The 27,205-nt window shown below is 32.7% G+C and overlaps 1 protein-coding gene across 3 annotated transcripts in view; it reads right to left on the bottom strand.

The window, feature by feature from the left end:
* LOC118182699 (cadherin-like and PC-esterase domain-containing protein 1) overlaps window positions 1-27,205 on the bottom strand; it is a 522,776-nt gene that overhangs the window by 25,628 nt on the left and 469,943 nt on the right. For all 3 annotated transcript variants that reach the window (XM_085815937.1, XM_085815938.1, XM_085815939.1), the window contains 6 exons: window positions 13,669-13,733; window positions 10,877-10,903; window positions 8,476-8,665; window positions 5,895-6,075; window positions 2,816-2,945; window positions 854-990 (listed from right to left, as the gene is read on the bottom strand). In XM_085815937.1, coding sequence (XP_085672063.1) covers window positions 854-990; window positions 2,816-2,945; window positions 5,895-6,075; window positions 8,476-8,665; window positions 10,877-10,903; window positions 13,669-13,733 — 730 coding nt within the window. The remainder of the gene's footprint in view (window positions 1-853; window positions 991-2,815; window positions 2,946-5,894; window positions 6,076-8,475; window positions 8,666-10,876; window positions 10,904-13,668; window positions 13,734-27,205) is intronic.

Raw genomic sequence — 27,205 nt, 5'->3', positions numbered from 1 at the left:
ATTATGTACGAATATATGCACTAAAAGAGGCGCCATTTTGCATACATTTAAATCTTTTAGCTAAAAATTGAACTATCTAAAATAATATAATGTACCATTAAGAGATTATCCCGTATGGCTGCAGTCCCTGCTAGACGGGACTTTTCTGAGAAACGAGATTCTGGTAGCACTGGTTTAAACGGAAGGATTCCTAGAAAAGAGCCCCGCCTGAAGCGAAGTCTAGCTACGGAAAACAATGTTGCGGCTACGCGGGAGTTTTTCAAATCTCACCGAAAATGTCTCGGCTGGACCTCAGTCCCGGGTAGAGACAACCAATCAGACGAAAGTTCTGCTTCTGAAGCCTCACGTGATCCCAATCTGAGCGATAATCGATTAGTGTTTGGCGTTCAAGTCTTTGTAGTAAGTGAAAATGGTAACCTGGCTACGCGGGTTTCTTGCAATTGTGCGGGTTCTGAGAATTGTCCCTTTCGATGTCAAGTCCCGCGTAGCCGAAACATAATGTGATTGGGACTTTAGAGGTGCATATATGGTAATTTGAGAAAACCTGGTATAGTGCCGTTGCAGAGTGGGGGAACTCAAATATTCAAGAGAAATTGGTAAAAATGGAAAAGGATGGTTGAGCTTTGGATCCTCCTTTTGAAAAATTCTCCTTCAAAAGAGACGAAAGATAGGTAAACTCGCACTGCCATCTTATAAGCTGCCCAGGGCCTAAGACAATGGCTGGTGAAACTCTAATCTGTTGATCACAATAAAATTCATGGACTTTATCTCATGTTACTGTCAGACCAATGAGATAAGTCATAACAAGCTTTTCTTCAGTTTTTTAGGAAAATAATATCAGAAAAGGAATTACCTTTTTCCCTGCTAGACACCGTTTTAGCTGCTCCGTGGAAAGAATGGCGTGTCTGCAGCCGTATGGTTGCCAAACTGCTTCCCTCCAGAAACAGCTGCTTCTTTCAGCGCAGGATCGACACGGCAACACCCAGCGACCTGAGAAACATTCAGTCGAGGTAAGAATTAACCGAGAAAAAAGCTTGTTCTCAAACTATTTTCATGAATATGAACCAAGGCGAGAGCACAAACTATGAATTGAGAAATTACTATTTAATTAAAAATCTAACTCACTAGATCGCCTTATAAGATCCTACATATTTATCCTATAAGAACATACTAAAAATTTCGGTTTTCTAAGTAACATGTTTTCTTCACTAGCAGAAATGAGTTCGAAATCAATTGTAAAGGTGATGCTGGCCACCAGTTTTAATACATCACTTCAAAGCATTTCAGTTAAAGATATATTAAGATAGCAACTATTCTGAAACATTTATATTTTAATATGAATTAAGAAAGGGCACATTACCCCAAACGAAATTCTGCTTGATTTTTCAGGATCGCAAATTTAATTTTAAACAGCTCAAATAGTGACAATATGAATGAAACTTTTCCGTACTATTCTTACATTCTGATAAGTATACGAAGTTAGTTCATTATAAAACCATTATGTGGTGAATCAATGACTTTAATATGCAATCCTGCCTTTATCTTTATGCAGCATGGATTCGATTATCTAAACTGAGTGGAATTGGGAGGGGGATTATTCAGATAGCAGATGTTTTTGGATAACCTGTTTTTTTACTGAATTTTCAAGTATTAATTTTAACTAATTTAAAATTTATTCATGCATGAAGTACTTTATTTTGACATCAAATTTATTCTTCACATGAATAAAAAGAAAAAAATATCGGAGAATTTATATTTTTAAAACATATATTCTTAGTTAGGCTTAAGCATTTATTTCTTATCTATACCTTGCAATAAATTGAATTCAGTTAGGTGTATAAAACTTCGGATTTCATGTTCCATCTTGATCCATAATTAGAGCTTTAGGGCCATGAAAAGCTTCCGTTGTTAAAGCAGCTCGATATTTTTCCACATCACCATCTATTTCCTCAACTTCTTTTCTCACCTCACTAATTTTGAAGGGCTATACTTATATCAACGTCCAAGCAGAATTTATTTACATAGTCAGTTATGGAAAAGCACACAGAAGCTACGTGTATCAGGAAAAAACTGACTCCTGTTCATGTTGAACATAGGAAAAGTTTGCAAAAATCATATGTAGCCAACCCATTCACTAGGAACCAAACCCGGAACGAAGTATTAATTTCAGCGATCTTGTCTAATCAGTCACTCTCCGGCATCTCTCGAATTCAAGTCATTATTAATATACAGTACATCTTCTATTATCCAAAAATAGATTATTCGTACGACTGGCTATCCGATCTCTTTAAAACTTGTTTGAATAGAAGTCAGCGATAGTTCAAGAAAATACATGAAAATAAAATACAAATCTAGCAAATAAAAATGTTCAACATTTTCTATCGCTCTAATGCTAATGCTCGAATAATTTAGTTCATAGATAGTTATAGTCTTCTTTCAATCATTCCTCAACTGTAATCACTTTAACCATTCAAAGATATATTAAAGGGCCCTTTAGTACGTTATTAATGATATTTCATTTTGACTTTCTTACAAGTACTGTTTTAACAAGGCTAACTGTTTTCTGAAAATGTTTAAAAGAATCCCCGTCATTCCGACGAATTAATGCATCCAAGCGTAGTAAATATCCATGTAAAACCTTCAAAGTACTTCCTAAAGTAATGGAACAGTCTTGAATTGTTGAAGCTATCTCAAAAACGGATGTTTTATGCCATTCATCTATATTTTGTAAATGTGAATGATAAAAAATATGATGTGAGAGCAGTAGGTTAATGACAGTTTGGAAAAGTAAGTGACAAAATAAGATATATCTTACCAGTTGCATCTCCCTCGCGGCAGATGGGCATACTGGCGACTTCAGCGGTATAAGAAAGCCAGTCACGTGAGACACCCGCATCCCTTTGAATGCCGCAGAGTTCAGTGGGGGAGACCCGCATTTCGCATTCCTGTAAAGAAAGAGGTCTCTTACAAAAAACAAATTAAAAAAAAAAAAAAAAAAAAAAAACGGGGGGGGGGGAGTTAAGACGGAACATATTGTTCGCCACGCTTTAGTGATTCAGGAAGATAAAATTCTTTTCCAAAAGCTAAGATTAAATGAAATATTATACGTCGTACGCTTTAATTATTTAAAGTTCTATATCTATAATCAACACGTAAAGAAATGCTTAGGTGTATAAGGTAAGTATTTGATTACATATTAACATAAGCATGTTATTATCAGTATTTTATCACTTATGGTACAGTACTACACATTTTTTTTAACATGCCAGCTGCACTGAATTTATTTAAAGCATTTATGGTAGATCAAGTAACAAGTATTACAATCAACTTACATTCTGATATATTGATAAATTTGTTAAAACAATTATTGCAATACACTTGATATGATACTTCATTAACTTACTGTAAGGTATGAACCGTTAAAAAGGAAAAAACAGGTCTTTATTGATAAAGTAGATTTTTATGAAACTTATAGTTTATAGACAGGAGATTTCGATTACCAACTGTGTATATATCTGTAAGTTGCATATATGTTACGGTGAAACACAAAAATCTGGAGAATGTCGACTTTCACCGGTGAATATCAACATTCACGTAGTCGCTTGGTGTATGTCAGAAATATTTTCCAAATACTCTTATTTCTGACATACACCGGTAAATGTCGACATTCACCATGTACTAATGGTGAATGTTGAATATATAAGAATATTATATTTTCTTCTCCGTAATTCAGGCGTGAAAACACGCACTTGAGACTTAAAATAAGAACTTAAGAATATAAGAACTTAAAGCAGATAGTACATTCAAAATCAGAAAGAAAAATAATAGAAGTTAAAAATTTACTAAATAATGTGATTCAAATCTTATTTATTGCACAAACTTAAACTACTATGACACTTTGAATTGCACAAGAGGCCCTTGCTTTTACAACTGTATTTATTTGTGGAACACTTTATTTTGTAATGACAGCGTGTACATATACTCCTCTCTTTTCGACCTACACCAGAGCATATCTGTGATTGTCGGCATACACCGGTGAGGGTCCGAATGACGTATTTGGTGAATGTTGACATTCTCCGGTGAATGTCGACATTCTACAATTTCGGTCTTTCACGGTAACATATATATTACATTTATTACTGACATTCAGAATTCAAGATGTCAATAATATTGAGAAATTAATCGTGTCTTTGCAGGGAATCGAACCTGGATCTTCAGGTTTCTGAACCGATACGCCGAATGTTACACAACAGAAGTGAATGAGGAGTTTATTTGAGTATGGCAAAGCCACGAGGGCTATCTGCCCAAGGGAAGGAATGGTTTCGTGAACGATTTTCTAAGGAAAACTGGCTCGTATTCGCGTTACACATGGGAAAATCCTCGAAAACTACAGCGCGTTCGTATGCATCGAACACAAGACAGGTAGAATTATCAGTATTCAACGGTATTAACCACACTGTGATTGATGTGCATGAGAAAAATGTTTTAAATTCCTTACACTATAACCATCACTGAAAACGTTTCATTGAATTTATCATTTAAATTTGTCATTGAATGTCAGTTTTTCACTGAAAGAAAAAGACAAACAAATTCTTTGAAATATGCACAAATCTGAATTTCTCAACATTAAATTTCGTTTACATTTTCAGAAAAATTAAGAAAAGATATTATGATCACATGTGAAATATTTTTGGCTAAAAGATTTAACTTCAGGCCACAGTAAACAGATATTAAGATCTGAATAACAGAAACGAGTTAAGACCTGAAGCCCACCAGCGGCCGAGCGATAAAGTCTCTGAACACTGTTCGGTCCGAGGTTCGAATCCCGCGAACGGGCTGGCTGCATGGGTGTTTTCGTGGTTTTCCCCATGTGTAACGTGTATACGAGACAGTTCCCCTTAGAAAGTCCTCCACGAAGGCACCCCACCCCTTAGGCAGATAGCCCTCGTGTGCTTCGCCATAATTAAATACACACACAGTTAAGACCTGAATAATAGAGAAATGAATCTTTCATTCGTTCCTTTAGAAGAAAGCCTATTTCTTGTTAGCTAAAACTTATTTATTGAGCCATTAAAACTATCGCTTTGTAAAAGATAACGATAGTGTCATAAATTTTACTAAAAACATTTGAACTTAATTTTTTTAAATCTCGTTCTGGAATAACTTGCTAGTGGTTCCCATGATTCAAACAGGCATAACATATTCACAGTATGTCAGACAAAACAGGTAGCTTATACGTATTCAGTTATGCTATTTACTTAAGTCAAAGTATACTAAGTAAATGATGAACGATAAACAACATACACTTGTTTTGATTATTTTAATATCGACTAATAATTTATTTTATTTCAAATACCACAATTTTTGGCCATTGGTGAGATCTGAAGCTTTTATTGGAAAGCTGATGAAAAATTCCTTTTGACAAACGCAGATATTAAAATTTGAAATTTTCTCCCAATGATTAGATGTTTAGAAAAATGAGAAAAAGTGTTTTGTTACCGAAATATACAGCAGAAATATAATTTTGGTTGGAAGCCGCAAATTCAGATGAAGATGATATTAAACAATTATTTATTCTTATGAACAGCTATTGCGGTGTTTTTAAATTTATTGCACAGCAAATTCAGTACTTTGTAAATTTGACTTAATGTTATAGGAAAAGAAGTTTGAACGATAAATATTTGCAAAATATACTGCGCGTTTTCGAAGTCGAACACAGAACCTAATAAGTAATGATAGTTTTGCCCTCAACTAATACAGGTATTTAAGGAAACACAGTGGAATTAAATTCCTTATCCCAGAGCAATACGTAATCTTTTAATTTATATTACTAAAATGTAACATAAAAATAACGTTTGCATGAAAAAAAAAATGGTAAAATTAATATGCCATACCTGGTGCAAGCTGCAAACTTGATGCTGAGATGTAGGGTCAAAAGGAGGCTCCCCACGAACGATAGCCAGACGATGCACTATTAAAGTATAGGTGTTGATGACCCATGGCTCTGTATGTGTAATGTCTACCACAAAGAACGTTATCCTATTTTCACCGACGCCTAAAGTATAATTAGTGGTCCTTTGGAGAAAGAGAAAAAAACTTGTAACTGTTTTACACTTGAAATAATCAGTCAAAGCAAAAAATCAGGAAACTAATAATTAGTAAACGCAAAAATAAGTTTTCTGATACAAAAATTCAGCAAAGAAAATTAAATCCTAACAACTGAGCAGATAGCCAGAGGCTCAAAAATTTATAAGATTATAAGATTTGCATTATCATGGATGGTCTTCATGGTATTGAAATTTCTAAGTGCAAAATAAGCAATATAAGGAATCGTTTCTCCAGCTAAAACATATTTATTAGAAATAATTTCGTATACTAAGTAATGTTTTCTCAAGATATTCATTTAATTTTTTTTCTTTCAACTAGGTAGGGTTTATATTTATTTTAACTAACATTTATTTTAAGTTTAAACTATCTTTCCTGTCAAGCCTTACTTTCCCCTGGAATTGCCAATGCCAGAGTATGTAAATTTTAGTAGAACGCGCAAGGATTCAAATTGTCAGCGGAAGTATTCTGAGTTAAATAGAAGGGAAACGAGTTCGAAAGTGTGCTTTCTTGCTTCACGAGCGTGGGAGTGGCTAGTTAGAAATTGAAAAACCACGCGTTTCGGCCTGTGTGCTTGCCTCGGCAGATTGTTGAATCTTTCAACGTAATATTCAGAAGTTTGCTGAATTATCAGCGGTATTTCAGAACGCGGTTAGGTTAGTTACGTGTAGAGAGCCTCTTAGTTAGTCACTTGTTATTATTCTTTTTTTAAGTTTCTTATTTTTATTTTACCGCCGGGTCGGCGTAGTTTGTGAGCGTCAAGAGCACGTATTTGTAATTTCTAAAGTTGAATAAAAAGGAATTTAAACCCTTCTCAAGACTTTGTCTACTTTCCAGTTCTTAGCAGTCACCACTATTGTTGCGTGCAGGTTGGAAGCGCGCAACATTACAATTGTAACGTTTTTCGTAACATACACAGAAAAGGCATCGCTCGCAGAATTATATCTTTTAAAAATAGATTTCGAATAAGAGATATTCGTGAGATATTTCTAAATAGGTACAATTTATGAAATTTTACTTATTTAAATTGTCCTTATGTTATGTACTTGCTAGTAATTCTGCTTTCAAATTCACAGTTAAGACTGATGTCAGCTGGGAATGGTGAGGTAAACATACCAAAATGCAACCAGAATTTCTGAAACTTTGAAATTAGTTTTCAAAATATTCAAATGAAAGTGTAATAAATGAATAACGCATATTCTTTGCTGTTGATGTAACTTTATTCAGACAGAATGCCAGATTAAATAAAGTTATCTTCATGTCAGATTCTTCAATTTCGGATGCTATCATTCTTCTTTGAGACATTATTTATTAGTTGCTATTGGTCTTGAAAATGCATTTTTAGTTTATTTAAGTAACTAATCATATCCACTGAAAATAATCCAACCAGATTTCAGTTTCAAATTCAGTATTTATATGCGTACATACTTTCGTTTTCTTTTTTCCTATTATATGACGAACACAGAGCTATTAAGCTAGCCATTAAACAAAATAAACACGTGCTTGGGACATTAAGGAAAGAGGCACCGCAAAAAGGTACTTAGGGACATAATAAAGATGGCAGGACAAACATTTCCCATTGCCAGTATTACCATAGAATCCATGGTGAAACTACAAGAAGATCGAGAGAGAAGGAATTAGAAGTGGGGAGATGAAAATGTACGTAGGGGCACAAAACTGCTTAGGACCTTTAAAAGGCTTAATTTGGTCCTAGATGCGGTCTACATTGTTTTAATCTTTATTAGTAACTGGGGTAATTTTATTGAAAACGCTTTTAAGGATAAAACAAATCTTCTCCTGCAGAAGAAGCAGCGTAATTAATCCTCATCTGAATATAGTTTAGATCAGATTCAAGAATTCATCATAGCAAGGAAGAACAAAGTTGCGCTTGTTATTGGCAAAGTAACGTCTTGTAAGTGATAGTACGAGTTTGCTCAGTTTCATAATAGTTTTGATCCAGAACACATTGGGGGACGGATGCAAAGTTTCCTACCCCTCTTTTCCTATCTTTTCATCCGCTTCAGATGCCATCCAGCTCAACATTATTTAAAGTGTCCCCATATCGCAAAGGCAGTGCATATTTAAAACATCATGCTTCGTCCGATATTTGAGTTTGGGCCTAGCGCTATGGTAGCCAAACCATACTGAACAAATAGGCACATTAAGTAATAATGGCACATGGATCAAGGCGCCATATTAAATAATAGTTGGCCCAGATGTATGGTAGCAACAGTATACTAAACCGAGAGGCCGAGTATATATTAAGTAATATAAGAAAGTGAAATTTTAAACTTTGTTTGTTAATAAAATAAATTTACAGTTTAACGTTTTTTAAACTTTATAATAAGTAAGAGAATAAATTATTTTTACCTGGTAGGTCCGTATTTGTCGTCAATGCGAACTTCAGTTTGACAATTCTGCGCTTGAGCGGATAGACGCACCATAAGCTGATCATAACTGACATTAGCGTAATATTCCGTCACCAAGGGATTAAAAATAGGATTTAGTCTTAGAGGAGGATAAAGAGAAATTCCAGACAGGTAAGGCATTGTGGTTGGATCTGAAAAGACAGTATAATACATTAAGAAGATTAAATACATTTTAAGGAACTTACTTTCAATTTAGATTTACGAACTTTTAAAAGCACAGAGATTAGCTTGCAGAGGTATATGTTTTCGCAAAAATGTTTCTTTATTTCGCTTGTTAAGACTTCTAAAAATTTCCCTGAGCAAAATTCATCTTATCTCCTTCGAATATGTTTCTAATTATATATACATTATAATCATATTTATTAAACAATGAATATGCAAAGAGTTCGAATTATGAAATTAAAATATCATAAAAGTTTATTTTTAAAATTTAAAAATGTTTTATTTGAGTAGTTTAAGTAAATGATTTTTAATATTTATTCAAAAGATATTCAATTTTTTTAAAGATAATAAATAGCTATTGTGGACTTACAGCGACCATCGTATAAAATAATACATAAAACATTCAATAAATCGGATGGAAATTTTTTCTTCTAAAATTCTATTCCAGTGTGTCCTACACGTTTGCGCATGATCATCAGCATCTTTTTATTGCTTTGTTGACTTCGTCGTATAAGTAATAAAGTTAGTTTTCCATAATGTTGAAAAGGGATATTAGTTACAATGAGATACACTGGTTATCATTAAATTATGGAAAAATCACAAAAATGACGATTACTCAAAAAGTTACATGTAGAATTTAATGAAATTGACCCACAAACAAAACATAGTAAGTTATGAAATAACATGAAATTGCCAGATAATTATGGTATTATAGAAATTAGTATATAGAATAAAGTGAACAAATCAGATGTGTACCTACCTAAGGGCTCGTAAGAAGGGATTGGGCTAATGTATCGTTACTTCTTGTAAATGAAGTCAAAATGTATCTCAGCCTTTTGGGTTTAGCACCTCAGATCATACCTAAATGTTGATGTTGATCATAAGATTTTATTTATCATCGAGTACCACATCTTTAAGTTTCAAATCAGTTTCTCGTCATTCATGTAGGATATTAATACATTTCCAGTTGAGATTTTACCTAGTTAGGCATTATTGTCTTGTCAGCAAAGTTTTTGTTTCGAGTAGTCTGAAACACAAATATGCTAGCCGAATTTAAGAGGCTGATTGCAGGGAAAAATGATTAAAAGGGGAGTACATAAAACGCCGAATAACGATTGTTAAGGGTTAAGGCGTCTAGTTTTGAAGCTGTTGAATTAAATTTTCTAGAGGTGTTTCACATTTATAAAAATCTTTCAGGTTCAATTAAAGATCCTAATTTCAATCCGTGTTTACCCTCAGCTTTTAAGGATATTATTTTAAGGATATTATTTTTAAGGATATTATTTATATACTTTTAAGGATATAGTTGTTTTCACATTTTATCAGTAGATGGCATCAGTAGCTTGATTTTCTTCCTTTCGTTGCTATCGCTTGAGCAGATCGTCACATGCACGTTTACAACTGAAGAAGGAGGTTCTATATTTAAACCTTTGAAACTAGTTCTTAAAAATTATGAACATCTTTGATTCTTATTGCCTTATCACCTCTAATAATGCAGTACTTTGGTTCATCTGCAAAACATTAATAAACACTGTTGGTTGTTTTTTGAGATGTATTGTCTTTCTTAAAGCAGTTAGAAAGGACTTGTTTAGATAAAGAAGTTAAAGCCCTATTTAAACAAGTTAATGGAATACATAAAAAAAGACATTTTTGGGAAACTGTCCTTTTATGTAAATCGTTTTTTCTCAGCTGAATCTCTATCGCTAGAAAACAACCAGTTTATGGTCAAGATGTTCAGACAGAAAAGAGATTGAGCGGTAAAGATCGAAAATGGCTCTACCTGAAGTTACAGGCTCATTAAGGAGTTGATTCTAGAGTCGTCTTAGTATTAAAGCATGTGTAATAAGCACATTTCGATCCAACTTACTGTTCGCCATTTTAGTGTTTTAAGTAAATTATTTCTCTGAAACATCGAATGCATATTTCAGATACAAAGTTTCAACATCTGTTACTACTTTTTCAAAATTAAAGCGTTTCTACATAAGAATATTATAGGGCATCTATATAGCTGAAACTTAATCACACGATTCTTTTAAATTAATGGTAGCCTATAGTTATGTAAATGATTTTATCAGTTTGTATTAACCCCAGTTTTTGTTGTTAGAGGAAAAACTATTTTCTCATTATTTTTAGAAAACAGGCATAAAGAACTCATTTAAGATAATGAAAAAATAACTTACCATCACTACAGCTTGGCAAAAAAGACTCTGAAAAGAACAGAAAAATATTTACTAAAGTTATGATAATATTTGAAATACTCATATTTTTGGTAAAAAGCTTTTCTAAAAAATTATTTACCCATAATTAGTAGATTAATAGATACCTTAAACTAATTGCAAGCAGTGTAATCCCATATGACTTTTCCAAAAACATGAATTAGAACATAAATAAATTCTTTGACATAGACATACATTTGAAACAAATTTTTTAACTTTATTATGAGTATATTAGCTACCACTTTTAAAACAATACTTTATGCTGCGGCTGTCGAGCAGTCATCTGTTAAAGCATTACAGCTAATAAAAATGACTAAGTTTAAAATATTTCATTGAAAATTATTATAAATTTCGGTCACATAAGCTGGGTGAAATTAGAAGTGGCTAGTCATTTCATGAACTAACTAGACTACTAGCTTTTAAGCTGTGGCTTCAACATAACTTGATCACCATTATCCCTCTACACGGTGAAAATGAACTCGCCGTACTGTGGTAGGCAATATGTGACAGAGTGGGAATATTATTTAACGGCTTCGGAGATACTGAAGCATTATTTTGTCAATCATGTGTGCATGTTATCAGGTTCAATGTTCCGTCTTACTTTCTTCGGGAACATGCAAGGACCTGACTCGGAACAGAGAGCTTACTAAAGCTATGTTCAATGACTGTGGGAAGTAGACAGGATACACAAGAAGGGTATAGAAAACCCTTTATTTTTCTCTATTTACAATAATTTCCGTACTTCGGAATACAAAGACCCACTACTTGTGGTCTAAACGTAAGAATATAAAAATAAAACTAAACTCTAATTTAACTTTAAAATAATAAACGTGGAAGATTGGTCTTATATTAACAGGAAGCCGTATGTAGTACAGAGAACTGTGAACACTACAATACGTTTAAAAATTATCAAGAGGATTAAACCTCTGGCCTGGAAGGCAACCAGCAACTGAGTAAAAACTTCTAAGGTAAGCGGCCTGCTTCGACTAACTGCTTCCTCTTCCTCGCTTGGCAAAAAGCCACAACTTAAGTACTTGGCGTTCGCCAGACAAACTTTGCATAAATACATTAACGCTTATAATTCTGGCCGGAAGTAGAAAATAAGAAGTGATAGTAAAGATTTAAAATAAAATAAACGTTAGTAAAACTTAAGATCCTTACAATGTTATGAGAAAGCTGCTGACTTGAAACAAAAGTCAGATTGTAAAAGCCCCATAACAAGGGACAACTGCAAACTGCACTGTTGTTCAAGTGTTCCCGAGCTCCTTGTGTTACTAGCTATGAAACGTAGAAGAAAGACGATGCAGATGCCGAGGCTTTGGGTGTCCAAGCCTGATTTACGAATGCAGACATGAGTGACTGACCCCTTGATGAAAGCAAATAAGAGGCTGTCAATGATTCTAAGGATAGCTGAATATAATGTATGTGTCAAGTGAACCTGAGCAAGCAGTACCTCGATTTCATAACATCACATCAACAACCGTGTCATGGTTCGTAGTTTTTCAGGCAAACTGTTGCTCAACATATAAGCGCAGGACATAAGTAGGTCGGTGGTGAGGATAATAAGTTTTTCGAGTCCATTCTCATGGCAATCCATTGGACTAATGGCTGTTGTAGGACACAGCATAATAATTGTGAATCTTGTGAACATTACTGTTGACCAGTTAATGGCTTCTATCTTCCCCGCCGAAAATGATTTTTTCCAGCAGGAAAATGTTCGTTGTCTTAAGGCCGGAGTTGTAGGGAAATAATTTGAGGAGCATACTGGTAAATTACAGTTGATGTACAGGCCTTCTAATTTTAGATATTACGCTAGATATAAATTTTATTGAACATATCTGGGCTCTGCGTTGATGAAGTATCAGCTGAGCTTACTAACTCCCTATTAGTACTGTACGAGAATTGCGATGATCTGTACTTGCAAATCGATTACAATTTTCCTTGAACCACTTATGAGGAACTTCCAAAATGAATGTCAAGGTGGTTTGTAGCTGTTTTGCATGCATTGAAACAATACTGTACTAGTAGGTTCTTCATAATGCTTTACTGATCAGTGTATATACAAATAACGTGGCAAATAGGCAAAATTTCAAACCCTCTCCTACTAATCGGCGAGATTTGCGGGGATCTGTACTTGAAAATCTGGTATAATTTTAACTCGAACTCTGATGAAGAACTTGAGGAATCAATATAACGGTGGCTTGCACGTGCCAAAATAATGTAAAGAAGGTTTGCCATAATATTTTGGTTCATCAGAATATACACCAATTTGTATTAGGAATCAAATTAGGCAAAACGTCAAATTTAGTTTTTCTAAATTTAGTGTGGCGATACTTTGTTATAAAACTTGATCAGTTTCGAAGGAGTTATAGACAACCTCGGTTTTCTACTTCAAAGAGCAAAAGTGGTTCAAGCAAAGATCTCAGGATACTTTTACTCCTCGAAGAGCATTAACTTTAGTTGCCTGGTCTCCTTGAAATCAAAAGAGTTTTATCAGTATTATCGTAAAGTTGTATTTTTGACTTGCATGACTTCAGCCTGTGTTTCCTTTTTTATAGGAACAGCAATTAAAATCGCCTGTTGTTATTATTATATACTTAATATTTAATAAAATTTAGTCCCGTAAAAATAATAAGCATGTAATGTATAATACAAAATCTAATTATGAAAAAATAACCGAAAAGTATACGATACAACACACAATCTCCAAATAATAAATATAGAAACAATTTAAAATTTCATCAAGTAAATTTTACCTCTGTTATCCGAAAATCGGCCGATGTTCCAATGTCCAATTTTCTCAGAAAAATTCGTCTTTCTACTAAAATACATTACAAAATATGATTAAACTGAAAAAAAAATATTAAACAAATATAAGCTTTTTGATTTAAGTTTAAGTGATAGACAGCTGCCGAATATGCGGCGATAAAGAATCAAAGATTTAATTTGATAACATTAATTAATGGCATCAAAGGTTTAATTTTCAAAACGCTGAACTTGATCATGGCTTCTCATCACTAGCAGTTGTAATAATGATTTAATGCATACAAATATGAACAGTAATTTTGTAAGATCACTGACAAGAAGACGGTTACAAAGCGATGGTGGTGAGTAAAAAAACAGTTAAACGATGGAAATTCAAATTCTAATCCTGGCAAAAGAGCTGATTGCAGACGCATTTTGTTAAGTATTATTAAGAATAAATTTATATCGTTGTTCCTTTTCAGAAAGTCTTCACGAAAGCATTCTTCCTCTAAGGCAAATACCAACTGCGTGTTTTGTTACAATCGATTACACAAATCATTAAGATGAAGTAGTTTTAGAAAAAAAAATCTGATGCGGACACCACATGACTTCCTTGAACGGCCTATTTATTATATTATATATACATTTTGCTGCACTTCATTTAAACTTATTTCCTGAAATTTAATTAGAGATTTTCATATTCAATCAATTCAGTTCTCACTTCGCGGCAAGGTTAAACTATAAAAAAACTCAAAAGATCTTCATTAAAAATTGTAAAATACAAAGAAGCCTAAAACACCAAATACAATCGAAAATAGTTAAAAAAACACTTTTCGCAATTAAAATTAGAGTTTCCATACAGAAACTCTAATTACTACTTTCTACGTAGAAACGTAGTTTGGCGTACGTCGAAACAAGCTAGTCGGCCAACGGGCAGAAAGGTAAAGTTTTCGGGGAACAAAACAATTAAAGTTAACTTTTGGTCCCACGTGGTAAAAAGACAGTGAAATTGGCGCACCAACTCAAGTCACTATACTACTAAGAAATTATGTAAACAAATAGCCACCACAATAGAGCTAGAGGCACTTAAACTTTTAAATTGTTAATAATTCTAAAACTATTGCATGCAGATTTGCTAAAGGCATAAAAACCTTAACCAGAACATAAGAAAAACATAATTCAATCAGGAAAAATGCACAATTTAGCAACATACAAGAATAAAAACTGAGCTCTCCCAGCCGGGACCACCCATTGCAACAAAAAAAGGGAGATGCATAACTCGATGTTATAGCAATCACATATACAAAAATTCAACGTTCTACGGTTTTAGAGTTATGCGAGATACATGCATACGTACGTACGTCACAAAAATCTCTTCTGAATCCATTTTAAAATTAGATTTTTTTTAAAGAGTCGTTTATTCTGTCCATATATACGGATGCTACACTAAAACATCGTTCAAATAGATGCGAGAGAGATCAAAATAGATTCGAGAGAGGTCAAAATAGATATTTTCATTGAAATATGATACCCGAAATGTTTCGCGATTACAATATTTCCTTTACTTCATACAAGGAAGTAAAAAAAAAATGTTTCTAGGGGTAGTTACAGTAAGAAATCTGGTTTTAATAGATATTACTACTTTGGAAATACACGTAAACAAGTACACATTCTTCAGTGAGAGGGAAATGTTAACTTTTCTCATTAGTTATAAAAATGTCGGTGACTTTCGTACAAACCCTAATAATTAAAGGAGAGACCTTCCGCATAAACACCGATTACAGATATCTTTTTTTCTGCATGGTAGCTGTTTTAGTCTTATGGATATTTAAAAGATAAGGCTTTGTATTAGTGGAATTGTTTTTAAAGGGAAAAATATTATTTCTCTGCAAATTAATACAGAACCGTAGAAAATGTTTAAGATTTCAACAAATATTCTGAAGAAAACATTTAAGAATTTAAATAGCTTTATCTTTTGTTATTATTATTATCATTAATTTACACCAGAGAAGGCTGATGTAATTTAAAGTCTCCTCGTTTAAATCCGAATTTTATACGTATCCTATTTGATTTTATTACACATTCCATTACAAATGAAGAGTTTTTTTAAATTATCTTAAATTTTTATGATAAATTCCAAATGAAAAAGTAATTTCCGCTTCAAGTTCGTGGAATCGTTTTTAATTAAGGAAATCTGTAACAAAACTACTCTGGGGGAATAAACCTTCATATAATCTTGAGATATTAAGAAACAAGAATCAAACTTTAAAAATTTGGGAAAATTTAATATTAGTCTGACGATGTTATTTCAAATAAATTTATCCCATGGTATACGGTATATTTCCCCTTGCTTTAAGGAAAAAAAGTAGTGTATTGCTATAAAACTTTTCTAATGCAAAAATAGCGTAAAGCGAAGAGGAATTTAACCGTTTATTCAAGTAAAATTTTTGAGTGCTCCAAAGCCGTCAAAAACAATCTATTAAATTATATGAAATATTGCATGAAACCGTAAAATAATAATAAATAGAATAACAATTAAATAAATACTCAACTATAATAAAGAAATGTAATTTATTTAGTTGTTATTTTATAGAGTCTATGGCAACATATAACTCTACGTCGAAGACAAAGTAGCGAATTCTCGCGATGTCTTTAAGAATAAATACTGCAGAAGAAAGGTTTAAATAACCTTTTTATTTAAGCTAAATTAAAACAGATGCATGAACTTCGTGCTCACAAATCACCACCACTCGTGGCTACGTAAAATTAACAGAAAATAAGAATGTAACAAATCACTAGTAAATTAAAATATCTAATGACTGGCTCCTTAGCTCACCTAACTCTAAAGCACTCAGCAAAGCCAAGCCGAGAAATATCAGTATAAACTTGAAAGGTATATGACACCGACTAGAGAGCTAATTTCAGACTCGCAGCATAAACATCGGAGCTAAGTCTGCTACTACCCTTTGAACTCTTCAAACGCAGCTTAAATACTGCTTCAGAAACACGTTTAAATTTGAATACTACGTCAGACAAAATTTACATACACAAATTTACATTCTGAAATCAGGAGGGACAGGAAAGTCAAACTAAAAATAATTGGCTAGAATAAAATAAATCCTTACAATTTAATGTTTAAAACTGGAATTTTTAGAGATATTTTTCTTTAATATTAGAAAATTACATTTTTAAAGAAGGTTCGTTTTATAATAAAAACAAAGCCGATAAAACTTGTCTAAAAAACGTTTATTTTTGGGAATTTACACTCAAAATAATCTGTCGTCGCAGCGTCAGAGTTCTGTGAGGTAATTGGTAGTCAGTTATTCATGATCGTTTTCACTTCTGTATCATCTCTTTGTGCCATTTACACAAATCTCCTATTTGTGTAAATTTGGATCACAACTTCCTGCGCAAAACCGCCCACAGTGGGATTCGTCACATATATGTTCTTGACTTTTCTTGAATAATATCATCGAGTATCTCATTTTACTGTCACGCATTGCATCATCAACGTACATTTAACATATCTAGCAAGGAATATCCGTATCTTTCATGTTTCTTGCTATTAAAAATAGGTGACTGGCCGTATTTTACATTCGATGAAGCATTCAATTTTCTTAATCTCATACTACAAAGCATACAGGCTCATGCCGTGAATGCAAGTGGCGTCGGATAAGCACAAAGAGTACCAACAGCCTGTGCACACACTCAATCTTACGCAGATGCGAAATTTCAAACGGTATTCACGAACGAATCTTACTTAAAACCCTGGTATTTTCCAAGAAAATCTGAACAAATGTCCTACATATCTTGCTTTATCATGTTAGGTTAAATGCCTGAATATAAAATTGACCGAAGAATGATTTTACTCCTAATTTAGTTAATGGCTCTGAAAAATTTCGTAATTTAATAAATTATAGCCCCTCATAGCTCACTATTTTTGTGAAATTGCAATAAAATATGGAAAAGTAATTCAAAGTTCATCTAAGAAAATTATTTGTAATGAAAGTAATCATTTTTACATGCTAAAAAGTTGTGAAAGAATAATACTGATTATTTAAAATTCAAATAAATAAATAAATAAGTGATAAATAAAAGAAGTTCAGCTTGGATTTTTATCAGAAATTCAAAGGTTCGCTTCACTGTTGAGTGGAGTGGATAAGAGAGATAAAACTAAAAGATTAATGTAACACGATAATAACATTTTACTCGAAACTCGTTCATAAAGCGTGAGTAGACATATGAATAAATGGAAAACATCATACAACAAAAACAATGTGATCGTCAATACGGTATTTGCGAGCTGCATATTGAAACAGACATTATCAGTTGTGATTCTTATGTTAAGGCGAGTAACCACCATCAACTAATGCAGGCAACAATTAAAAAAATAATTTTAAATAAAAATTGATTATCTTTCTATACTGCTTTACACGTTAAAGAAAGAATGGAGGGCAAGAATCTAAACACTAAAAATCTAGTTCTAAGTTTTATGAATTTTTTTTTATCTTCTAGTGGATGTATTTGTTAACTCATCGTGCTTATCTAACAGTATTTTTTATCAGATAGTAGGACGGTAGACAGTCTTTAATAGATGTTACCATTTTAATCTATAACGCATTTTATTACGTAGCTTGAATTAAAGGGCTCCTAAATTTAGTAAGATTTAAGTGCAGATTTGTGATAAATCTACACTGCCAAAATTATTATTATTATTATTGTCTTGAAAGTTGAAAACTGGAAAACTATATTTAAAAGTATCAATAAGAAAAATAAGATGCACTTAAATTGAATTAATTTAAAATTATATATTTATTCGATAGACAGACTTTTGTGATGCATTAAAAATTTATATTTTCAATCATTTTAATTGTGTTTATAATTATTTCATTACATAACGCATAAAATGAGAATAGCAATTTGTTTTCCATAGCTGAGAAAGTTTGATTATTTTAGTGTAATAAATAAATTTATTATTATAGCCGAACTTCAAGCATAAAAACTACATACATTTGATAATAATTGTTGAACTATTAAAACGCAGAGAAATTGAAAATAACTAAAGCGCAAAATTTGTCTTCGAAAAACTGAAGAAGATATATTCGAAGAGATAAGTACGATAAAGACATAAAATACAACAGAATAAAACCTGACCATATAATGGAAAATCCCTCCATTAGAAACTAAGAAGTAATATAAAAAAAACGTGTTTCACAGTTGTGTAATTCCCTTCAGAGTCGTGTCGGATTTATGGGGATGATGCTAATGTAACTAGAGTAAATCTTCCTTACTGATGGATCTGCGCAGAAGTGCGTAAATGGTTTTCAGCCTTGTTAGAGTAAAAAATAGAAACAGATATTGAATCTGAAGGAGACGCGTAACAATTACTCTTCGGAGATGAATAATTTTACTTTCTTAAGCAATAAGGAGAATCGAATATAGTCTTTTAAGTTCATATTTTATTTAATTACTTTTGCTGCTTAAAACTGGTGAAATTTTCGCATTTTACAAAATAAAATAGAAAAACCTATTATATTATAAAGCAAGTGAAAAACATAGTACACTTTCCAAAGAGTACAAGGAAATAAAATTAAAAAAGCAGAATGTTTAAATTAAAGCTAAATTCATTCCTAGATCGATTTTAGTTTTAAAATAAACTCTTTGCATTCCAAGAAAGGTAGGAAACCTTCTTTTTAAAATTTTTTTTTAAACAGCAAAAGTGAACAAAATATATTTGCTTTCAGGAAAAGACATAGTGTGCCCGTCTTTCTAGAATACGTGAAGTTTTCTCTTAAAATCAACTGCAAAAGGATAGGTAGTCAGAGCAATAACGTCACATCCCTAAGGGCAAAACACGTAAGTTTTATTATTAAGCAGAAGTTATTCGAAGTCGGTCAATGGGTTAGAGAAACCTGACAGTGTAATCAAAAGGTTGCCGGTTCATTTTCGGAATTTAAAAATTTACAATTGTAGCAGGAAACCCTATGTGCGAGTGTGAAGGATAATCAAATCATGATATGATTGAAGGAAGGAATAACTAGATAATATTGTTTAACAGAAATTATTTGAAACTGCCTGTGAGCTTCGAAGCTGCCTGTGAATTCAAATTTAAACTGAAGCCCAGTTTTATTACCATGAACGTTTTATGAAACAAAACGGTGTTTTGCATTGCATATTAAGTATATCGTTGTAGTTATTAGAATAGCTCCCAAATTAAAATAAAAATTAAAGAGCCATACGATAAAAATAATGATATGTGGCTTTATATAAAATATCGTACGTTGCATGAAAGTAGAACAGTGAGTACAAGCATGCAGAAATACCTCCCATGGGTAGTAAACAGCAGACATATTTATTAATTTAAGGCAAAGGCACACAAAATACACTATATAATGGGGAATATTCCAACTGACTCTTTGATGCATTATAATTAGCAGTCTGTCATAACAGACGCAACCGTAGCTAAACATCCGGAATATTGTTCTTTATTTACATGTATTTGCATTTTCTCATAACTGAAAGTAAGATATATAAATTACTAGCGTAAATTATTCATTTGCCGAGAAAGTTTGATAGAGGCATTTAGCTGCCTCTACACAAGTACGTTGCCGCAGTTGAGTGTGTCTTCTATTCCTTTCCTTTCCATATGCAAACAAGAAAAAATGGAAAATAGTTATTTTCTCTCTCTCTTCTTCTTCAACTTGGTATATGACTGATTGCAATAATAGTGATATATTCTGGGCAATCATATATAAGGAGTTATCATAACAGGATGACAATACGAGAAAATCTGAAAGACTAACAAGATGTGCTTATTGACAAGTAAACAGTACAAAAAGTACTTTTTTTTAAAAATAATTCTTTCGACAAATTTAACACAAATTAATATTCGGTACACGCAGCTTTGCTTTACGGAAAACTGAAGTAAAACTCTGGGATAACTTTACGAGGTACGTGATTACCGCAGAGCTAGAAAACTTTATGGCAACAAACGATATTTAAAGGGAAAGAAGAAAGAAAGCTGCGTACTTAACTAATTGAAAGCTTTTAGACAGATTTCGATAGTCTTTACTACCTCCATTTACCGCTTCATTACATTAACGAACCCGCTGACAAACAATAATCTTCTCTTTCATCAATTAATAGGAGTGGCAGGACTGGTTTAAACAATGAAGACATTCTTTATTCGACAAGCGTGGTGAGAAAGCTCGAAGTTAGAAACTAAAACTTTCGGTGTCTGGTTCCACTTTCATAGAACTTACACGGTTTCTAAAATGATCGGTTTTCCATTGGAGAAATTACATACGTTGTTATTTTTGTAATATTGCGAAAGGAGCTTGCATTATTTACATTGCGGTCGATTGGCTGACTACTAACTAAAAGGTTACTTAAGTAGTTAACAAATACGCATGTAATAACAGTTACGATCATTAATTTGCCATCGTTTAACGTATAACGTTATTTTCAACATATATGCTGTCTTAAATCTGCCACCTTCAGATTGCAGATAAGTACCAAAATGTGCCTTGTATCCGTTGAGAATTTTTCCAGTTACCAGATTTAGAGATTACAATAATATTCGCAAATAATCGAAAATATCATATTATTCATTGCGGGTAATATCCGATTAAAGAAGTCTATAGGATGCTAAGCAGAGCGGGTTCTCATGCCCCCTCCCCCAAAAGCCCATGTTTTCTTTCTTTTATGAGGTAAAGCAAGATTACGAAGAATTACTGTATTATTTCTGGTGTCTTAGGTTCGCTTTGTGAGCTTAGACAATTATCAGATCCAGGCTGATGGTGTGTGTTATTAACCGGTATTGCAGATCGTATTGCTAATTACAATCAGTGCAAGCATCACATTATTTAGATATTAGTAGCATTATAAATTCTGAGCATTACACAGATGTTTATCACAATAAAAATGTCCTATTGTTATTATCATCATTGATATTATATTATTATCATTATTTTTCTTTGATTGTTATTAGTGTTATTATATTATTATAAGTGCTGCACAGTGCACTGATATTTAACTACTAATATGGAAGTTTTTATACTACTGTTTTGAGAGCTTGTGCTAATATAAATGCTAAAAGAATATTTATAAACACTGGAATTGTCGTATTTATTCACTGAAAGCTAATGGCATTATTTGAACATAGTATTATGACGCTACAAAAACTGAAAGTAACATATAATTCATTGAGGATTCGTTGTAATTATGCTATTTTTCTGCACTTTATATAAGGTATTTCTCCCGCCTTCCTAGCGAGCCTTCGTGGTATAGTGGTTAGGACACTGAACCAGGATTTCAGGGTCCGGGATTCAATTCCCGGCGAAGGCGGTTGCTAATTTTTCAATCTCTCTTGCTTCCAAAAAATCCTAATGTCTCTACACTTATATTCATGTTTACAAATTATGAAAGCTTCATATTATTTGTTGAAGGTTTATGGCATTAATGTGGGGCAGATAACTGATATTTTCAACCAATGAAAGTATCAAATCAGCGTTATTACTGCATTGAGTATTGTGTAAAAGAAATTCAACTTTCAGACGATGCAATAAAGAGACTAGATTTGTCAGAGTTTTAATTAGATCAGGGGAAGATAGCTACGCTAGTCCGTCTTACGTATCAGAAAAAAGTTCTCCACTTTTCTGCCACATAAGACGGTTTATAAGAGACTAGATATTCGATATGGTATTTAACGAAGCTAGCTGCATATTATTGGGTCCAGATTCGAATCACGAAAAATACACAGATGTTTATGGTTGCATATTCCACTTCCGCGTGTATAACATCGGATGGTCCTGATGGTGCACCCTGGGCAATGTTCTCGATGAGAAGAGTTTGGTCATTGACAACGAAGGCTGAATGAGCAAGTATCAAGCCATTTATAAGGGCTTATTATTTATTTTATTATTATTATTTATTTTATTATTATTATTATTATTTGTTTTTAATATTTCACTATTTTCTATTAAATCTTATCCTGATTTAAGATTGGCTGGTTCTTTACTTGGAAATTTACCGCACTATTTTAAGAATATATCAGTATAACATGATATAAAAATAGACTTTTCTAGACTTATGAACTTTCCAGTAATTGCGATTGTTATAAATATTTAATAAAGTGCATTTTTCTTTACAAGCAGGTACTTTACAATTGATTTTACACTAAATAAAAACGCGAGCAACTGTAAATTAAAAATTGATTACTCCTACGTAGATGCATGCACCCAGCAAACAAGTTTTTTTTAGAAGGCAAAAGGAAACGTTCTGTGTCTGTGTGTTTCGAGAAGATAAGAGGGAAAGTTCCAATTTTGCGTGTTAAAACATTATCAGCGCATGTGTTAGTTAACTTGAACAATTTCTTATGATTATTTTCTTCGCAAGAATGTTATCAAAATTTTACAACATTATTGTCGGTTAATTTGAAGTTATTATTTGAAATTACCACAGTTAATTTGAAAGAGATATAGTTTGAACGAAGATCAATTAGTACATCCCATAATACTCCTTTCTTTGATTTAAGTCTTATTTAGCCTTAAATCAATGGCATTGAAAGAATGCTCTGGAAAGAAGTAATTCTTTTTTATAGGCAAAAAAAAAATTCTTTTATACAAGCACTCAGTATTCGTTATTCTTTTCGCTTATGTCGAAATATACGTGAAATACGTGAAATAAGCATAAGTGAATTCATTTGTGCCATCGCTGATCATTTGCCCTTGAAGCTTTGAAGTTAAAGTTGTTCCCTCACCTTTGGCTTCACAAACAGAAACTATGAGGCTTTTGCTCAGCTATTTCCAAAATTTGTCGACAGTACTTGAAAATATGAAATCTCAGATTTTCTGTACTTTTCCCAGTACTATCACCTACTCTTCTTGACAATTTCTTAGAGTCATTTTTGCTTTCACATCGATAGATTTAAGTGTTTCTTTTTTCTCAAAGACATTAGAGTTACAAGTTCACCAGCGGGTGAGCGGATAATTCTTGCTAACACTGGCAGTTCGACTCGAGGCAAGCTGGGTGAGTGAGATTTCTTATTATGTTGCAAAGTGTAACCTAAATATAATAGAATTTCCCTTCTTGTGCAAAGGCATTATTCGCCTTGGCAAATACTCTCATATTGTTTGCTGTTACATAATAAATCATATCCTAGGTATCGATATTGGAATCCACATATTTTCGCATGGATGAAATCTACGTCACCACCTGATTACTTTTGATTAGTAATAAAGTAACCTGTCCAATGATTTTGTTCATAACAGATAACATAACAGAACATATTACTTTTGAATAACAGAACATATTACTTTTGAATATATTGATCGCATAGCAAAAAGCAAGAAAATATTGATATATAAATTATCACAAGGGAATAAGCAAGTTTTGTATAAGCTAGTGAAAGTAATAGACCGAAACTGCCTTTTTAAGACTGCTTTTCTTTCCAAGATGCCAGAAAACATGATTTGCTTTTAACTTATCCTTCAACTATTAAAAAAAAATCGAAAATCGATTTGAGAAGCATACTATTTTTACTTAGAAAGAAAACGGGGAAAAAAAATTCCAACATTAAAACGAAAACGAATAAGCGCCCTTTCTTTAAAAAGGAAGATTTCAAATTCGATTTAGCGAGAATGAAATTTTCTGTACTTTTACATACAGATCCAGACTGGTTTAGAAGGCTATACTTGACAAAACTTCGTTCAGCTCCACATCCGTAATGGGAGAGGTTCAAATCTACATGCATTATGCAGCAAGCAGAATAACTGACAGCATCTGTCCCTTTTCCCAGATGCTGGGAGAATGTGTGGCTTTTTTTAAACCTTTTTACGAATAAATTTCTCAGAGTAAATAAGTATTCGGCTTTACATGCAAAATTTTAACGAGTTAGTGGATAGGCACAGTGACAGATAGAACGATTTGTGTTCCGGCAATAGCTAATGATGCATAATTTCAAAGTCAGTTCTAAAATAAATTTCAAATCCCCGTATGAATGTTTTAATTACATTTTGTCTCGACGCCTAAACTGGAACTTAAAACAATTTTATAGTTTAATATCCTTATTATAAAAGATCGTTTAAAAAACTGCGGCACACTTGATAATCTAAAGATAAATAATTTCACACTGTATAATTATCTCGGCTATATTTTTTGAGCTTGAAGCGAAAACCTGAGCACACTTTATCTTTACAGAAGCCCCAAATTCTGAAAATACTATGAACTACTTTTTCGCAGACTGAAGCGGAAGATCGTGCCTTCGGGAGATCTCGAATCTAAAGAGTCCCCTGCCCCCCCCAAAAAAATTATCATATGTCTCAGTCTTAAAAAATAAATAAAAAATTTTTAAAAATCTGAAAGGTTTCAGATTTTAAATTACGTCCAAAGGAGCGTTTTTTAACGTTTTGTGGGTTACCTTTATTTATTAAATATCATGTTATTTTTACTTAAACCATAAAATTCAGTTCAGTAGCAATGGCGCAAAATAATTTTAAAATGATCCTATCTTTAGAATTTCCGATACACAGTTCCGCGCCCGCTGGAAATAAAAAGGTTTGCCCCCCCCCCGTCGTAGAGTGTTGCCATTGCTCGCTTTTAAATCGTTGAGTTTGTTACTCAAAAATTCGTTAAAGTTTTACAAAATATGAAATCGATCATAAAACAAATTCCTAATTTCAAATTTGGTCTTCCACATGCCCATATTCGTTGGAGGGTTACGTCATTCAAAATTCGATGGTTCTACGTACCGTTGTTTTATCACAATGGGAGAAATAGACATACATTTATGAAGATTTTTCATTATTTAATTTTTTTCTTCAAATATAATACAATACTTTAACATTTGGGGGCAACAGTTTGAAAAGTGAAACGGACATTTATAGTGATTCAACGCAAAATCGAAAAACGAAAACAATAGTCCTTCAGGAACAAAGCCCCTTTGGACTAATAATAAAAATTGAATAATAAAGAAAGCATTTCTTAGAAAATGAAAAGTTAAAAAAAAAAAAAAGTTTGAAAGGTTTTCAGATTTTAACGGTCGCCCAAAAGGGTTAGTTGAGGTTTTTTACGCTCTCGTTGAGCTCGAAATCTACAAATCTGCTCTTGCACTCACTCCTACTAATCTTTTTTTTTTCTGTCTTTTTACTTCCTTATACGAAGTAAAAAGGAAGTATTGTAATCTCGAAAAGTTTCAGGCAGCATAGCTCAACGAAAATATCCATTTTGACCGCTATCGAATGCAATTTAACGATGTTTTTGCGTGATATCTGTACGTAAGGACAGAATAAAAGACTCGTTTCCTCCAAAAAAATTATAAAAACTGCTTTAAAATTAATTCTGAAGAGAAGTTTTCGTGGCGTCTGTACGAACGCATGTACGAAAGTACGTACGTACCTATCTCGCATAACTCAAAAACGGGTAGCCTCAGAACGTTGGAATTTTGTATATAGGACTGCTATAACATGTAGATGTGCACCTCGTATTTTGGTTGCAATCGGCTGCACCAAACGTATATAAATATATTTATATATATATCCACTCTGTTACCCGGCTCAGTGATCTCAGTTTTTTACTCGTATATGTTTGTAAATTGTACATTTTTTGCTTTAAAAATTATTGAATTATGTTGTTTTTATCTTCCGGTTAAGGTTTTTATTCCTTTAGTAAATCTGTATGCAATATGTTTTGAATTATCAACAATTTTAAAATTGTTTAAATGCTCTAAGCTATTTTTTTGATGGCGGCCATTGATTGTTTACATTTGAAACAGCAGACTAGTGGATTTGTTGCCAATCTAGAGAAACTTAGCTTCTCAACAACAAAGATAATGCCTTCATTTATTAGTGCCAATTAAATCATGCTTAATCCTTTCTGGAATTTTTTCGAGGAAATAAGTGTTTAAGATTTACTTCGTAATTTTTAATATAGATATTTTGAGTTTTTATGTATTTTTGCCTTCTCGCGAAGTGAGAACTGAATTAATTAAATGAGAAATACTCAATCGTCTGTGAAAAACTGTTTCTGTTTTGTTTTGTTTGCTTAATTTCTTTTATACATCATTCTAGCTTTATTATAGTATTTGAATAGAACATGTGGCAACGATTAGATAATTCTATTCTTTAAATGTTATAAATTTTGTGCATTCTGAGTTATAATATGAACGAAATATAATGCTGTTAAGTGAATATAGCGCCAGAGTGTCGCTATGGTAAACAAATACTAGAGTGAATTTTAAAGAATGCATTTATTCTATTGTGGTTTACGCGCTGTCGGCGAAGTAGATTTAATTCAATCCAGTAAGTTTAAATGAAATGCAAGAAAAAATGCGTATAATTTAATATTCCGTACAAGGAAGTCATGTGATGTACAGATCAGATTTTTTAGTTATGGCGTAAGAAAGCATTCCTTTCTTCGCACTAATAAATTATATTAAGAATTAAATTTAGAACGGGAGACTTATAAACTTTCAATGATCTATAGCTAACATATAAACCAGGGTGGCTAAAGTGCGGCTCGCGAACCTGATACGGCTCTCGCAGGCAATTT

This window comes from Stegodyphus dumicola, chromosome 4 (assembly GCF_044657685.1).
Source record: "Stegodyphus dumicola isolate Sdum_Otavi_A_Nest chromosome 4, ASM4465768v1".
Classification (NCBI taxonomy): Eukaryota; Metazoa; Arthropoda; class Arachnida; order Araneae; family Eresidae; genus Stegodyphus; species Stegodyphus dumicola.
This window is presented reverse-complemented; position numbering and strand designations above follow the sequence as displayed.